This window comes from Phacochoerus africanus, chromosome 15 (assembly GCF_016906955.1).
Source record: "Phacochoerus africanus isolate WHEZ1 chromosome 15, ROS_Pafr_v1, whole genome shotgun sequence".
Lineage (NCBI taxonomy): Eukaryota > Metazoa > Chordata > Mammalia > Artiodactyla > Suidae > Phacochoerus > Phacochoerus africanus.
Window position 1 is genome coordinate 23,601,160 of NC_062558.1, and position 18,274 is coordinate 23,619,433.

An 18,274-nucleotide genomic window follows, 5' to 3' on the forward strand; every position below is an offset into this window, starting at 1 on the left:
CTTGTGTTAATCACTATGCTTTCTGAGAAGCAACAGACTGATTTCCAAAACCAAAGATTTTTCTATGACTAATTCATCACTGGAGAGCCAGAGTCATCTGTAATGTAGACATATTAGGTAAATGGGACCTCGACTGTGCGAACATTAATATATAAACATAATCTTAACTTTCTATATTTTATATAGGACTTTAGTAATTTAATATGCAAAAGAAAATATATTTCAACTGCAGTATCCCATGACAAGTAGAAATAACAAAAGTCATTTTACTTGGAGCTGGTAACAGTCTTTGTTCTTTTTGGCTGCACCTGTGGCATATGGAAGTTCCCAGGTTAGGGATCAAATCTGAGCCATAGCTGAGATCTATGCTACAGCTGTGGCAACACCAGAGCCTTAACCCACTGTGCCAGGCTGTGGATTGGATCCATGCCAGCAGAGAGACAATACCAGATCGATTTTAACCTGCTGTGTCATGGCAGGAACTCCTGGTAACAGTCTTTTTAAAACAATCAATTAAGTTGTGTCAGGCCCAATAAACAAGTCTGATACAGTCTATGTAGATCTTACATCTGTAATGGGGTTTTTCTATCTGAAAAGATAGATAAAGAATTATGGGAGTTCCTGTCGTGGCTCAGCGGAAACGAATATGACTAGGAACCATGAGGTTGTGGGTTTGATCCTTGGCCTCGCTCAGTGGGTTAAGGATCCAGCATTGCTGTGAGCTGTGGTGTAGGTCACAGATGCGGCTTGGATCTGGCACGTTGCTGTGGCTATGGTGTAGGTCGGCAGCTACAGCTCCGGCTAGACCCCCTAGCCTGAGAACCTCCATATGCTGCAGGTATGGCCCTAAAAAGACAAAAAAAAGAAAGAAAGAAAGAAAGAAAGAATTATGACAGCATCATTAGCAACTTCAATATTTTGGCTATGTAGTTCCCAGTGTGGCTCACCAGAAACAAATCCGACTAGGAACCATGAGGTTGCTGGTTCAATCCCTGACCTGTCTCAGTGGGTTAAGGATCTGGTGTTGCTGTGAGCTGTGGTGTAGGTAGCACACTCGGCTTGGATCTGGCGTTGCTGTGGCCTGGGTGTAGGCCAGCGGCTACAGCTTTGATTCGACCCCTAGCCTGGGAACCTTCAATGCCATGGGTATGGCCTTAAAAAAAAAAGCAAAAGAAAAAAAATTTTTTGGGCTAAAATTTAATTTTTTCTTTTACACTTCAAACAATTCTTATTACTGAGAACACCAACCTCTCATTTTATAACTGCTTCATTCTTTTTTTTTTTTGTCTTTTTGCTATTTCTTGGGCCACTCCCGCAGCATATGGAGATTCCCAGGCTAGGGGTTTAATCGGAGCGGTAGCCACCAGCCTACACCAGAGCCACAGCAACGCGGGATCGTTAACCCACTGAGCAAGGGCAGGGACGGACCCCGCAACCTCATCGTTCCTAGTCGGATTCGTTAACCACTGCGCCACGATGGGAACTCCCTATAACTGCTTCATTCTAAATCCAGTTGGATCCCTAGAAATTATTAGTACCACCTTGGATTGAGAAAGTGGGCCTATAACCAGCTTAGAAAAATAAAACTGACTCTGACTCTTCAAATAAAAGTGTTATCAAATAAAACTCACTCTTCTCCAAAACGAAAGCTGAGGCAGGATTCTACATAGCGAAAATGACTTATCTGACTTACGTCCCCAGAACCCAGAGACAAACCACAGGACAGCTGGCCTCTGCTCCAAACCTCTGATCAGAGACCTACAACCCACCCCTGGCCCTGAGCTCAGATGGGGTGTGATTTCAAGGAGCATCACTACCACGTATTACCTCTTAAAGCAAAACTTCCTGGACAAATACTCTAAAGGTTTTGTTTCTTCTTCTTGTTATTTTTTAGGGCTGTACCTATGGCATATAGAAGTTCCCAGGCCAGGGGTTGAATCGGAGCTGCAGCCGGAGCCTACATCACAGCCATAGCAACACAGATCCGAACCATGTATGCGACCTACACCACAGCTGACCTACACCACAGCTCACGGCAACGCTGGAGCCTTAACCCACTGGGCGAGCCTAGGGATTGAACCCACATCCTCATGGATACTAGTCAGCTTCAAAACCCACTGAGCCACAAAGGGAACTCCCATAATATTAATTTAAAAAAAAAATGTTGTAAGTTGCATTTTGTCTTGATATCTTAAACTGCAAAACACAAAGATCTGTCCTGTTTAGTGAGCTTAGGTCAGCTGACTTAACTGAGATTAGAAGTAACACATAGATACTACTGAGATTTAAAAAAAAATTCTGGAGTTCCCGTCGTGGCGCAGTGGTTAACGAATCCGACTAGGAACCATGAGGTTGCGGGTTCGGTCCCTGCCCTTGCTCAGTGGGTTAACGATCCGGCGTTGCCGTGAGCTGTGGTGTAGGTTGCAGACACGGCTCAGATCCCGTGTTGCTGTGGCTCTGGCGTAGGCCGGTGGCTACAGCTCCAATTCAACCCCTAGCCTGGGAACCTCCATGTGCCGCGGGAGCGGCCCAAGAAATAGCAACAACAACAACAACAAAAAAAGACAAAAGACAAAAAAAAATAAATAAATAAAATAAAAAAAATTAAAAAAATTCTGAGTTATAAAAATGCTCAGCTCTCTTTGCATAAAATATTCAAATTAAGGTAAGACTGGTGGTTTGCCATCACAGAACTCATACTAAAGATTTTCTAACTTAATTTTTTTCTTTTAATAGAAAATTGCAAACTAAGGATTAGGATTTTGCCTCTTGCAGTTGTCAGCAATGAATATATGAAAACAATACAAAATATACTTGTATATAAAAAACACAACTCTAAATCTATTCTAAAATAAAAAATTATTTAAAAAGTATTAAAATAATATATAAAATGACTTACTCTATTATATAGTCAATAAAAAGCACATAAATCCTGGAAAGTTAAAATTCCAAATATTCCATGAATACTTCAGGAAAATTCTGAAAGACCAATCTGGGGAAAAGTCTGTGGCCGTTACCTCATTCCTTTTCACAGAAGAGATGGCTACATTTTACCAGACAACAGTGTATTTGCTGAACACTCAGCATTAAAATGAAACTCACTTCTTACACTAAAGAAATGATCTAAGGAGGCTTTATACTTACTAGCTCCCCCAGATGGCAATTTATGAATGAATTATACTTTATGTTTGAGCCCTGTAATAAAGGACAATTGGGAAGAATTTTACTGGGTATATAATTACTCCGAGGGCTTGTATAGGCCTACATTATTTATCTCTGCTATATATCATAAGAGATTTTTCAAATAAGAAACTTTAAAAAAGTTTTGATATATACATCTGAGTTTCTGGGGACTTTCAAAAACTGAAAATATGTCAGCAAAGTTGTTCATTCAATTAAATCGCAACAAAGGGTGTGTATGTGTGTATGTGTATGTGTGTAATGATGGAACTTCTAAAGAACTACCAAAAAGGGAGTTCCCATCGTGGCGCAGTGGAAATAAATCTGACTAGTATCCATGAGGACTCAAGTTCGATCCCTGGCCTTGCTCAGTCGGTCAGCGATCCAGTGTTGCTGTGAGCTGTGGTGCAGGTCGAAAACTGGCATGGATTTGGTGTTGCTGTGGCTGTGGTGCAGGCCTACAGCTGTAGCTCTGATTTGACTCCTGGCCTGGGAACCTCTATATTCCTCGGGTATGGCCCTAAAAAGCAGAAACAAACAAACAAATAAAACGAAAAAAACCTAGCAAAAATGTAACTAGCCAAAGATGAGATTTATCTATCATGCAGGCAAATCTAATTTCCTTGTCTACAAGTGTTCACTGTAGACTTGTCAAGCTTTTAAGGTCTGGTCTGGGCAAAAATAGGGAAAGCATGCTGTTTCAGGATATATTCAGAGAGACATATGTGTATACCTGTATACTTTTTTTCCCCCCTTTTTAGGGCCACACCTGAGGCATATGGAGGTTCCCAGGCTAGGGGTCAAATTAGAGCTACAGCTATTGGTCTATTCCAGAGCAACGCCAGATCCAAGCTGCGTCTGCAACTTACACCACAGCTCATGGCAACGCCGGATCCTTAACCCATTGAGCAAGGCCAAGGATCGAACCTGCAACCTCACGGTTCCTAGTTGGGTTTGTTAACCACTGAGCCACAAAGGGAACTCCTACTATGACTTTTTCTAAAAAAACTCAAAAAATAAAAAGTACAGGGCATATGCACTCTCCCCATGGAAAAGAGAGAACTAACTGTGGAAGAAAACTAGATCAATTCAAGTGCTACACTAAAGAGAAACAGAAAAGTCCAGTCAACATTCAATAATAAATCAGAAGGTATGATGTAAGTTTTAAAACCTGAAACTTGCTTTTCTGAACCTCCTGTAAGCCAGGTGCTTAAACAAAACAAAACAAGACAAAACAAAACACCAAACTGCTTTACTAAGCAGTAAATTCTGTGATTTCCTAAAGGTTTTCATGTTTATTACGTCCATTGTCTGAAATGTTAAGTTGCTTTCTGAAAAGCTGGCTCCTCGTGAAGGTGGCTTTTGGCTGAACAATGACTCTTAGTGGGAGGTTTGGAGAGGCAAGCTAAATCGAGAAAACAGATTTGTGCCACTGTGTTTCCTTTTTTCCACGCACTTATAAGTGCTGTGCCAGGAAGCTGAGCATGGCCACAGAACAGATTTCTTCTGTTTTGGTGTTCATGCATTCAAGACGAATTAGCCCGGGGAAGTCTACTCATTCAAACCAAAGACCCCCAACCCTGTGAATTTTTTCACACATTTCAGCAAATGCACCAGGCTTGCTTCCAAAATCAGTTTAACATTTAGATACATCTATTAAAAAAAAAAAAACAAAAACCTGGCAGTAGTTGATGAGTTTTAAAAAGTTAAGTTTAAATATTTTGAAAAGATCTTATTTCGGTTTGCAGGATGCATCTCTGCACAAACACATGGGGGAGCATGGGTCTGTGTTTACGGGGAGCTGTGCCCACACCAGATGCATGGCCGTCAGGGCACCCTGCACACCCACCTGGAGCGCCGCGCTGTTCGATAGGCACTGGGAAGACAATGCTTTGCTTTTGAGTGGGATCTGGACCTGGACTTGGATGACGATGAGTGGTACTTGGGAGACCGTGATCTTGTTCGAGACCGTTTTTTGTGCTTTTTCTTTTTCTTCTCTCTCTCCTCTTCCCTTGACAGGTCTTTGCTTTTGCTGGAGGGCCCCTCTGGAGGCTTAATGTCTAACGTGGGCAGAGGTCTGCCTCCGGCCAATAGAGGACAGGACACAGCACTGGCTTCCTGGGGACAGAAGCACATGTCTAGATGTCAAAAGGGAAAGCTTGACATTTAAAAATGTGTATTTGTGAAATTTCGACTTTGGGGCCCTCTTACCAATAACGTATCAACATCCCAGAGAGTGGACCGTCCCTCTTTCTGTGACTCTGAAACAATCACCCTGGCATCTCAGGGAGGATGGCTCCTGAGGGACCACAGCATGAACGGTGGCCGAGCCTTCCAGTGCAGCCTCTCCCAAGCCTGCGCACTGTGGTGGCTGGATCTGATAGAAGGACTGTGGCATTACAGGGTGTGCATCAGAAAAAGAGCCACGCCTGTTCTTTCATAAATAACTGCTGACTTCCTACTGAAAAGGTGATTTCTCAAACCTCCAGCACTAGGTTTTTATGAATCTCTCTGCGCTGCCTGAACTAAAAGGTTCCTCTTTGATGTTTAAAAAATTTTGTCACAAGAAAAACACATTTGTTTTTTTCTTTTTTTAGGGCCACACCTGCAGCATATGGAACTTCCCAAGCTAGGAGTCGAATCGGAGCTGCAGCTGCTGGCCTACCCCACAGCTCCAGCAACACCGGATCCTTAACCCACGGATTGAGGCCAGGGATCGAACACACATCCTCATGGATACTAGCTGGGTTCATTACCGCTGAGGCACAGTGGGAACTCCCAGAAAACACATTTCTTTCATTCTTTTTTTCTTTGTAGCTATATGAGGTGATGGATATTAACTTACTGTGGCAGTTATTTTGCAATACATGTAAGGCAAACCATGGTGTGCATTTTAAATATGCAGTGCTTTGTGTCACCTGCTAACTCAAAACTGTCACTTGCCATCTGCTTCTACAAGGATGAAGTCACCAGCCACTGCAGCTGCTGACCTTCAACACCCACTGGAGTTCAGGGTGGAGATCAGGAGTGAGGCTCTCTGTGCTCTGGGAAAAACCAGCAGAACAGGCCTTCAGACATTTTCAGAAAACTTTATGAGCCCAATTTCTTGCATTTTCTCTCATCTAGAAAATCACCAACATGGTTAACGGAAACATCTGCTACTGGTGACGAGCAGCATAAAAGGTGAGCTTAGTTGCATGCATCGTCCTTCACCAAAATCACACCCACACTGCCCCCTGCCCGCACATCTCCGGAGCAGTTCCTATCTGAGAGGCTGTCTCCTAGTCCTCATTTTGCCTCAAATTCACAGCTCTCGCACTGTACATTTTTTTTTTTTTTTCAGTCAAAGTGGGTATATCTCAGTGATACTGAAGGGGAAAAAAGCCACTAACGGGAATCATCAACAAGATCATCCTATCAGCACATAACAGCTTTACTGTGCATATATTAATTCAGCACAGTACTGCACTTAGTAAGTATCAGTCATCATAAAAAAAACCCCTCTTTATCCGAGTATAATAGACACACAGAAGAGTGCAACAGAACACTGCCTACTGAATTTTCACAATGGAACACCAGCACACAGGCCAAAGAACTGCCACCCTCGCTCGGCACTGTGTGTCATCCAGAGCAATCCCATCCCTAGGAATTTATTTTAGGAATTTATTTTAAAGAGACAGTCAGGTAAATGTGCAAGGTGCACGCCCCAGGACCACATCACACTTTATGATGAAGAATTACAAACTGCCTGAATGACCAGCAAAAGGATCCTCCTGAGTCAACACGGTCCATGCAGGCAGTGAGTTAGAACTCGACTGTGGAAAATGATGTGGTCATCCTATTTTTACTGACACTGACATTTGTCCATGTCACTCTGGAAAACAAAAAAATGAATTTACAAAAAAAGAAGAGAAAAATCCTAACAACCCCCCAAATTCCAAGAAACCATCACCACTATTTTATAGCTGTGGCTGCAGCCACCCACCTTCCCCTCATCCTGAGAAAGGCCACTTCCTTGATTCACTTTATTAAAAAATTTTTTTAATTATAGTTGATTTACAATGTTCTGTCAATTTCTGCTGTACAGCAAAGTGACCCAGTTATAGACTTCTATACATCTTTTTTCTCACATTATCCTCCATCATGTTCCATCACAAGTGATTAGACAGAGTTCCCTGTGCTATACAGCAGGATCTCATTGCTTTTCCACTCTAAATGTAATAGTTTGCATCTACTAACCCCAAACTTCCAGTCCACCTTGATTCACTTTAAATGAATTTTAACTACAACCAGTAAATACCACACTTTGTAATATAATGAGAAATTGGCAATTTCATTTTGTGCCTCAGAGGCTTCAGCTGTAAGGTTTCTGGAGGACAAGTCTAGGCAGGGGCTGTGGTGTCAGTGCTGGCTGCTGGCAGGGATGGGCTCCAGCGGGCCAGCCTCCCCTCTCCCGGGGTCCGTGTGATGAGGCCAACTGCACAAGGGAAAGCAGTGCTCTGGGGTTTGACAGAACAGTGGTGGGGCTCTTGCGGGGCGGGCTCCAAATGAAGATGCTCCCCTCAGTTAGGGGCTGTGACTGTAGAGCAATTTCTCCATCTTCCTGCCGTTTACAATGACTACACACCTGTTGTACATCCTTCACTCACTGTGAACTGAGGCTCAAAGGCAGTGAGAGGCAGCAGGGCTGAGAATTGCTCTAGAACATGCCTGTTCCCAAAGCAGCTGATTTCCACGTAAATACTCCTAGTGACCCGCACCCCTGCGGAAGGGTGTACAGACACCTAGTGCTCCTGTCTGGCCTCCACGTCCACGCTGCCCAGCTCACTTCTAAGGCTCTGCCAAACTGTCTTCAGGGGACCCATTTCATCGCGAGACAGTTCTTATCAAAAAGGTCTTTCTCACTTCAAGCGATATTTTCCAGGTTAAAAAATTAAAGTAATTGGCTATTAAACAGTTTTAACATGTAGAAAGCAACCTTTATCTAAGAAGACCGAATTCCCACTCTGGCGCTCCATAAGCATACATACTAAATGATATTTTAAGTTGAGACTAAAATAAATCAAGTGCAGTGAGCTTCTTAGCTTTAGCTAGAGGAAGGGAAAGGCTGGCGGCTCCCTGGGTGTGGGCACAGCCTACTCAGCTGGCTGGTAGGGAGCTCTGCTGTAGCTGAAAAAACCAGCTTTTAGTGCATTAAAAAAATCCCAATAACCGTGGCCTCTAAATTAGGAATATACAGTGCATGAAAAAAGGAGATGGAATTGGGGGTAAAAAGATGCCACTGAGCATTTTTGTGCAGCACGCATGGGCCTCCGCGAATGCAGAGTCAGGACCCCATGAACTACAGGGCAGTCAGGGCTGCTGCAGATAATTTCTGCAACCAGGCCTGGGGAATCCCAACGAGAGAGCCCATTTTGGAAAAACTGAGACACATCTTCCATCCTTTAGGTGGTTGGAAATACAGGATGGCTGGCTTTCTCCCTTGGGTTCTCACGGCCTCCACACTCAGACAAAACCCTGGCACTAATCAGGGATAATGTGCAACAGTCAAAGGTGAGAGATGGGAAAATATGTCCCCGGAGGACACCCCCCTAAGGACAAGAACCAGGTGGAGGGGGCGGTATGGGCGGCCGGCCCAGGACAATGGGAGATGGTGAGTGGCAGCTCAGTAGACAAGTTCCTATTTATACTGTGTCGCCAACCTGATAATTTTATCTCTGAACTTTACTACTGCCTCCTTCGCCTTTATCCTAAGGCCTGTCATTAGTAATAACTTATGTCACCACTGCAGTTACAGCTTAGTTCTCCCTTTTGAGGCAAGGGGATAAGCGAATCAATATTTTCAAAATACAACTTGTAGTCAAGTTATGGGGTCGATTTATTCTAATAAAATGATCGATTACCATTCACTATTACAGTGAAAATCAGCAAGTGAGAAGAGCCTTTGCTGGGCTGAGTTAAGATGATGCATTGTGATGACCTCATGTTTTTTTCAGCTTAAAATACTAAGAGTATACTAAAAACTCCAGCAGTTAAACTGGAGGATTAAAAAAAAGGATAACTCATGCCCCATGCCCAGTCGAAGCCCCTGACAGTGACTTCAGCAGGCTGTCTGTGCCAGCATGTCCCCACTTCTGAGAAACTCCTTGGCTCATCCTATACCCCAGGGCATGCTCTTAACACAGTCAGCGCCAAGAGGAAAGAGGCTCAGGTGAGCCCCTCACGTGGGGTTATGGCGGAGCAGGGAGGAGCCGAGCTGCCCGCATCCAGAGAGCAAGTGCTGGCACAAGAAGCCTGTGAAAATGCAGACCCAGAGATTTCTAGGCCAGCCTTCACTGCCTGGACAGAATGGTCAAATGCTGGAGTTCTAACCAAACACACGTGGAAGGGCAGGCTGCCCGGGGCCACAGAGCTGCTCAGGGTAGGGCGTCCACCACCTCCAATCTCGGGGTGCAGCCCAGCTCCTGGGACACGGGGGGGACAGGAGTGCACCCTGGCCTCTCCTCCTATACTGTTCACAGCTGTAGGCAGGAGGAGGTGGACTCAAGCAACACCAAGGGACAGGCTCAAGTGTAGAAAGCATTTGTCATGGCTATTTATTACACGAGCCATAGAACTATTTCAGGAACACATAAACAGACTGTTTAGAAAAGCACAGGGGACACTGCTCTCTCTGCAGTCTGGCCCCTCCCCTCTCCACACGTGAACCCTGGAAGAAGCTCTCCACCTGAGTAGTCATCTACTGAGGCAGATGAACCAGGACCTTCCACTCTCCCCGGCCACCCTCAGGCTACTCTGGGGGAAGGGCACACGACCCAAGTCAGCAAGATTCAACCCCAGGACTTGTGCTGAGCAGGGCCAGGGCAGGGCTGCAGAACGATGGGGTGACTGGGGCTGGAGGGAGCAGAGCTGGAGGACGCAGCCAGCCGGGGGAAAGCTGAGCCTGAGGCTGGATCCTTGAGAGCTTGTGAGCCCCACACAGGCAGTGCCACCCTCACCACTAGAGTGTGAGCCTAATCAGTTACTGGTTTTGCTCGAGCCCGTAAGGGCGGTGCGTAGGTTTCTAACATGTGTAATCAAAGCCCTGACCGATATAGTATCTGGACTTTCAAACTACTGGATGAAAAAAAAAAGAATTAATACCCAACTAGCTCTTTAATCCAGACCTTGCTGCAATGACGGACATTCTGTTTCTGCACTGCCCACTGCAGTCAGCTACTAGTCACACGTGGCCGCTGAGCCCTTGAAATGTGGCTATGTGTGACCGAGGACCTGAATTCTGAATTGGAGTGAGGTTAAACTGAAATTGCCACATGTGGCTAGTAGCTACTATAGCACACAGTACATATCCTGAAAGATAACCACTGTCAATGTAAATGCTGTTTCTGGCTTATCTAGAGTCAACTGTCCTACTAATTTATATTATAAATTATACAAATGACCTGGAAGACAGACCGTCACTGCCGAGTCAAGAGCTCCCCTCCAGTCCCACACCTTCTGTCTGGATTCTGAGGGTGCCCGGCTGAGCCCCTGCACATAGTGACCCGCGAGCAGCTGCCTGTGATGCCTGCAGAAGGCATGGCAACAGAACCGTGTGTCAAGCAGTAGCCAACAAGCAGAGTGGTCTTTTGGGAGTGGAATAATATTAAATTATTACTATTACTATTCCAGCAAAAATGATCTGAGCACAAATCATCATGGGGGAGGGGAGCACATGCGTAGGTATGAGTAGTGAATGGGTGAAATCAGAAAGGAACTTTGGTGAAATCAGTCATTTATAAGAGTATTTAAAACTTGCGGTCCCTACTTTGGTAATGCTGGAAACTACTCTTTATCAGTCTTTGATCACAATGAAGTATTGGCCAACAAATTAGCAAACTAACTAGCAACTACTATTTCCTGCTATGGGAAAACGAATTGCTCAAAAACAGATTAACATATAGTTTAAAATGAAATCTTATTTCTGAAGTAACACATAAGCTGTGAAATGGAATAATTATACAAAAGACTCAGGTTTTTACATTTGAAATCAGACTTTGAAAACTGCATCCTCTAAAACTGCATTTTGAAATCTCTGCCCATGCATGTCATTCTCGAGTCACCCAGGCATGACCTCCCAAGGCCTTGCGACTACCCAGATCTGACTGCCGCCACCTTTTCCAGATGACTGCAGTTCCACTCTGCGGCATGCTCTCCTCCCACCTAATCAGCTGTGCCCACGTGGAGTGCTACTGCTGGCCTTTCTGCCTCCGCCCATCTATCTGACAGGAGGCCAAGCCCTGTTCTTTCCGTGGAGATGTTGCTTTGACCTGTCCAGCAGTTCAGCCTCTCCCAACCTGCTCTGCATGGCCATCTGGCTTTCCTTCCCCTCCAAAGACACTTCAGTGCGCGGTGGCGCTAATCACTGCTCCACAACTTGTGGGGTCTCTGGCCCTTGAAGGCCTGGCTATTCTGTCACCTCTCCAAAAGGTTCCTAAAGGCCTGGCTCCAAGCCCTGCCCCCTACCAGGAGCCCCGGGGGCCATCGCTCACATGCTCAGAGCTGCTCTGTACCTGCAGGGCCCGTCCTGGTGGAAATGTTCATGTGCAGACGCCAACTGCACAAATGTGATTTCACGGTCACAGGATAAGAAACAGCCTTCTAATTCACATCCCAAAGCGCCCTGAATTATAACAGAGGCTCAACAAACATGGGTTGATTTTTGTTCCCATTTCCTTTTCAAACTCTTGTTGGACCTGTAATTAGGCAGGGCTGTTAACTTGAAAAAATTACTGTTATCTAAACAAATGTCCTGAAGTCTGTTGTTACTACATAAAGGATGACGTAATTCAATACGGATTCAATTCAAGACTTCTGTTATCTCTTCAACTTGAATTAAGAGCTCACACACACAAACTCACACCAAAAATGGGATGGCATATATACGGATTCCTAAGTACTAACTGTGTATATGCTTTTACATATTTTATATACTGCTTAAAAACTTAACATCCTGTTAACATCTGTTCATGTCAATAAACACACTTTAAGATATCATTTAAAGTTATACCAGAATATGTAAGATCATCTCCCCAACCAACAGATCAATAGAACTGAACAGATAAGAACGTGGAAACAGGAGTTCCCTTGTGGCAGTGGGTTATGGATCTGGTGTTGTAACTGCAATGGCTCGGGCTGCTGCTGTGGCATGGGTTTGACCCCTAGCCTGGGAACTTTCACAGGCTGTGGGCGTGGCCCTCCCTCCAAAAGAATGCAGAAATAGGGTAAATACAACTAGGAATTTGGTATATAATAAAGGAGGCCCTTTAAGCTACTGGGAAAAGATGGGTGATTAAGAACATTGTGCTGTGTCTAGCTACATGCTCCTCAAACTGAAATAAATTCCATATGAGGAAGCTTAAAAGGACAAAGAAGAAAATGGTAGTAATACTGGTGACACAGAGCTAACAGAAAATGGCAGAGACAAAGATGAGGAGAAAAGTAAAGGCCATGGAGGTAGTTCACAGCTGGGGAATAAAAAGGCCATGAAACCAGAGTAAAGTTACTCAATATCATCTGTAATTAAAATAGTTAAGTTAAACTTCACAGATACCATTTTCTTCCACTTATCAGACTCGTAAGAATTAAAGGCTGATGATAATCAATGCTGGCAGGGGCATGACGAAATTATATTCATACACCATGGAGACAAAAAACTAAAACAAAACTCCCCCCGAACTGCTATCATCATTTTAGGGGCTAATTTAGCAGTAAATTAAATTTAAAAATTTTAAATCTGGAACTTAAAAAGCAATTCCAAGGTCAGGGATTTTCCCTGTGGACACACTCACTGCAGTGAGTTCATAAGACACAGGAACCAGGCTTAAAGCAGCAGTGTGGGAAAAGTAAAACCCTGGGAACGCCTTGTATTTCCATCAGAAGGGAGGGATGAGCAAGCCACAGTATGTGCAGACAGGGCTTGATTTAAGGGCTGGTACACGAAAGGACTGATAGTCACTCATCCAATAAATATTTGCCAAATGTCTATTACATGTCAAGCGTTACTCTGATGTTGATATGGAAAGATCTCCAGTATAAGTGAAAAAATCGAGATATCAGAATAATGTGTAGGGTATAATCCTATTATTGCAATATTTAAAATCTATACGTGGATAGTCTTTTTCCCCCCGAGAATGCACAAGACACAGAATGTGGGGTGTGTGTGTACATATACACATGTGTGTATATATATATTTTCAATGGAGTATTATTCACCTTAAAAGGGAGAACATTCTGTAACACGAAATAAGCTGGTCACAAGAGGACAAACACTCTATGATTCCACTTATGAGGTCCCCAGAGTGATAACATCAGAGACAGAAGCAGGCAGGTGGGTGTCAAGGGATGGGGGGGTGTTTAATGGGGGCAGCGTTTCAGTTTTGGGAAGATAAAGAAGTCCTGGAGAGGGACGGTGGTGATGGATGGATGTAATATCACTGAACTGCGTGCCTGAAAGGGTTAAAATGGTAAACTGTATGTATGTCTATTTTACAAAATAAATAAGTAAATTAAATAATAAGTAAATTATGGAGGTATTTACTGATACTTCCATAGGAATGAAGACATTCTATACCTTTCTCTAGCATCTGAACTTTAAATATTCCATGTAGACACCGCCTCTACAGAAAGCAAAGTGAAAACAGAATGTGCCTCTCTCTGAGGCAGATCAACTGCGAAGTGACAGCAAAATCCTGCCAGGTTCTGAGCCAGGCCTTCTGAACAGCATCCTCAAGCATCTCCTTAGATGGATCTGGGGTGCCACCCCTCCACTCCCCACTAGGCCAACCCCACTGAATGGCAAGTCCCTTGACACTAAAATTCTACATCTGTGCAGTGGAGCCAGGGTGCCTGCGCCTGCAAGTCAGTGCACACACAACAGTCAATGAAGGCAGGTTCCCCAATTCCAGAAGCTGCTCTAGGCTGAAAATATTTGCAAGTGTGAACCTCATCTATGACAATGGCCAATTTAACTCAAGTGTTTCTGTTTCAAAGCAATTAAAGACATTTATCACCATCTGCTCCTGCCACTCCCTTTTTGTTGAAGCAGTTAAGTAGCTACAATCTTTCCCATCAGGTAACCAGGAAGATTGACCCAGTGATTTAAACAGGCATACTCATTTCTGTGTTACAGATTTAAAATACATGTTTGAAAAGAAGAAAAGTGGGAGATGCCAGGTTTAAAGACAAACAGGATCACAGTGTAAGCTGCAGCCTATTTTGTGTTTCAAAGGAAGTGATTCTGGTACTTGTGATGAGGCAATTCAGCAGACTGAGAAAAACTGTGGGTTAATGGTGAATGATTCTGGCTGTGACTGAAGTTTCATTAAAACACAATTTTATTAGAAAATACAGATGCAAAGATGTAATATAATTGGTTAAGTATCTATATATGCATATGTCTTTTAATTAAGCCCTTTATTCACTGCACAAATGACATCAAGGCAATAAAGGAAATTAAAAAAAGCCCACTCACACCCCTTCCACTGTGGCAGCTCCCTTGCTTTAAGTTCCCTGCCCCACCCCTCACTATATGTATAATCTTTATAGCTGCGACCATAAAAGTGGAGCTATTCCATATGCTGTCTCTTCCCCTTTTTATATCTGAAGTGTTTTTCTCTGTTAGTGATTAGTTTTAGCTGCTGTGTGTTTTAGTCCTGGACTGCCACAGGGGTCCTTGGAAAGCCAGGCCATGACTGCAGGTGCTTTTCTGGGCACCTGCATGACCACCTGTTGGCCTTGGAGTGGGGGGCCCTCCCCAGGCAGGCCACCTCTGAATCGCCTCAGGTACGCATGGAGGCAGCGTGGCCTGGTGGGGCGCACACCCTGAGGCTGGTGGGTGCTCACACAGGTGCCTGGGGCCCTGGGGGACAGGTAGCAGCGCCCAGTCCACCAGAGGCAGCCCCCAGTCAACAAGCTCTCACAGAAGACGACACTCTCTGCACTCCCTGGTGTACCCCAGCTCTATTTCTCAGGCCTCCTGCCAGATGTGACAAAATTTCACACTGATTCCTGACACGAGCAAGCTGATTCAACCTCCAACAGAATGCTGAAAATCTGAACTCAGAATGCTGCTTTCCGCGCAGAAAAACAAGCCAAGTGGCTACATGCAGCAAAAATCAGTTTTGAATAATGGCTCTAGACTATTAGAAATGTCAACATAATTAAAGTTAAAAAAAAAAAAAAGCACAGGGCTCTTTCTACATTATAGGGAAAAGGCAGCTGCAAAAGACACATTGGGGATACTTGGAGAACCAGTGCTGGCCCAGTTTTGAGCAGTCCATCCCTCCCACTTTGGGGAAGAAACTGGCAGGGGCAGGGATGACTAAGTCCTGGTCCCATAGCGTAGGAAAGAGCTGGGGGGATCTGTCCCCTTTAAAAGAAGATGGTGGTGACTATACCTTCCTTTTCTCTTTGAAGCACAGACACCAACAGACACCAACCATGGGTGCGTGCTCCAGGGCGGCTGTGCCATAGGAGCATCAGCGCTCTGTGAGTCTATCCTGGGCCCACGTGGTCAGAAGCCTGTGTCTGAAGCAGTCCCCGGTATTTGCTGTCTATGTGCACTTATGGGGAGTCCTCATCAGATGCTTGTACAGTATGGGCACAGCTCATCTTAGTCTACTTCACAGACACTGAGTCTTTGACAAACTGAAGGTTCGTGGCAACCCTGCATCGAGCAAGTCTATGGGGGCCATCTTTCCAACAGCACTGCTCACTCGTGTCTCTGTCACATTTCAGTACTTCTCATAACGTTTCAAACTTTTTCATTATTAGATCTTTAATCAGTGATGTTACTATTGCAAAAAAAGACTGTAACTTGCTGAAGGCTCAAATGACGGTTAGCCTTTTTTTTAAGCAATAAAGGATTTTTTTAATTAAGGTGTACATTTTTTAGACATAATATTATTGCATACTTAATAAGACTATAGAACAGTGTAAACATAGCCTTTCTATGCACAGGGAAACCAAGAAATGTGACAGATTCGCTTCCCTGCCATGGTCTAGAACTGAATCCATCATGTCCCCAAGGCCTGCCTGGCACACATCCCACTGGGAGAGGGGCGGGCAGGTCTGCTCACAGCCCTGAGGCAGGCTGAGGGCCGAGCGGCCAGAGGAATCCACACTCAGGTACTTTCACCAATCGTGCTTCGACCAGGACACTGATGTGGGCCTTTTTTTTTTTTAGGCCACTCCTGCTGCATATGAAGTTCCCGGGCTAGCGGTTGAATCAGAGCTGCAGCTGTGCCATAGGAGCATCAGTGCTCTGTGAGTCACCACAGCCACAGCAACACCAGATCCTTAACCCACCTAAGAGAGGCCAAGGATCGAACCTGCATCCTCACAGATACTAGGCAGGTTCGTTACCACTGAGCCACAACGGGAACTCCTGATGTGGACCTCTTTACACTTACCTCTGCATTGAAAGTACTCTCCTCAGCTTTCCCGACTTCTGCTTCTGGCAGAGGATTTTTTAAGGTTTGTAAAAATAAAGCTGCTTTCCTTTTACGTTCTGCTTGAAGCTGTTTCTCCTTTGATTCCTTAGATGCTTGGGCCAGCTTTTCCCTGGCAGCAGCTGCCAGTCGGTCCTCCAGCTTTTGCTTTGCTTAAGGAATAAACAAAGAAAAAAGTGACGTTTAGAGCAAGCAGTACTTTACAAATATCTTTCTATCTTAATTTTCACAGGCAGCAAAAGGGTCATGAAATACAATGCAGTTATTTTAAAAGATAAATATGATATAAATTTCAGGAAAGGAAAATAAAACTGGGCAAACAGAAGTCTGAGAGAATTAGTTTATAAGGTTTATTATTAGTACTTTTCATATTTGACTTTCAAAATCGAAGTCAGAAAGTTGATGGGATTCCATACCAGTGAAACCTGGAATGATGAAAACCTCAGAATGGTTCTCATAAACATGTGCCCCAAATAGTCACACCAGGTGATGAACACTCTATGAGAAGTGTTTTACTCCAAATAACCCGACACACTGTTTAGTTTACAGGCAGTAAATGCAGATTCAGATACACATGCATGAACACAAGTGTGCCTGGGGAGAGCGACTATAGCACATCAGCACAATGCAGGTTCCCGAGAGCGAGGCATCCTTTGGTTAAATAATTACCTTCTATAAATGTTGCTTGATCTGTGTGTGTATGTTCAGAAAAAGTAATTCACAAAAACCAGTTAGCACAGATAAAAACTGCAAACGCAATTGTTAATCAACTACTTTAGAGCAGAATATAACTTATTTTGGAGGAGGGGTAGCACGCGACAAGATGTCCCCCACAAACGCTGGGGCTGCGAGTCAGAGGCAAGCGGTGGCCACGCCATGACCCGTGAAGATAAGCCGCAGCCTGGAAACCGGCTTGGGCCCTGTCATCTTCAAGGGTCCGACAGTCCTGCAGGGAGAGAGCCTCACAGAAGGGCATCTCCAAGCTCGGTACATTAGCCCGAGCTGGGACATGCTGAGCGCTTGCCCCAGGGCTGCCATTAAAGCACTCTCAGCCAACTCTCAGCTCCTTCTCGGAAAACAAATTGCCAAGGGCGCTGCAGCTGAGCTTAATGAAGAGCAGTGCTCCTCACTCCGCAGAGAACTTCTCAAATGAGCAAAAACATCGCACAGCTCCCAAATGGGTCTGATTTCCAAAGGCTGGAGATTCTAGTTGGCAGTCTCAGTATTTCCGGCTTAGTAGGTTAATCTTTTATTTATGTACTTTTTTCTTTCAAGAAGTTTAAAACATATTGACAAACCTTGCTTTGCTTCTAGCTCCTCCTGGGTAAGTTGAGGCCGCTTCTCCTCAACAACTACACAGGGTGGGGCAACTGCCGGGTTAGTGTTTGTAGCACTACTAGAACTTTCTTGGCCTTCTTTGCTTTCTTCATCATCATCACTGTCATCATCTAGCTTAACACGATTTTTTTCCAGGGGAAGTAGATCATTTTCTTTGGCCTTGATTGCAAAGCTTATTGGAGCAAATGAGGCTATTGAGAAAAGGTGAAAATGGTAACATTTTTAGGTAACCGGAAGCACAGAGCAGAAACCCTCATGGGCCCCAC

At 44.4% G+C, this 18,274-nt stretch overlaps 1 protein-coding gene across 4 annotated transcripts in view; it reads right to left on the bottom strand.

Moving 5' to 3' along the window:
• SFSWAP (splicing factor SWAP) overlaps positions 1–18,274 on the bottom strand; it is a 77,505-nt gene that overhangs the window by 13,408 nt on the left and 45,823 nt on the right. For 3 of the 4 annotated variants that reach the window (XM_047762448.1, XM_047762450.1, XM_047762451.1), the window contains 3 exons: positions 17,969–18,199; positions 16,632–16,822; positions 5,030–5,298 (listed from right to left, as the gene is read on the bottom strand). In XM_047762448.1, coding sequence (XP_047618404.1) covers positions 5,030–5,298; positions 16,632–16,822; positions 17,969–18,199 — 691 coding nt within the window. The remainder of the gene's footprint in view (positions 1–5,029; positions 5,299–16,631; positions 16,823–17,968; positions 18,200–18,274) is intronic. The other variant, XM_047762449.1, reaches the window with a different exon arrangement.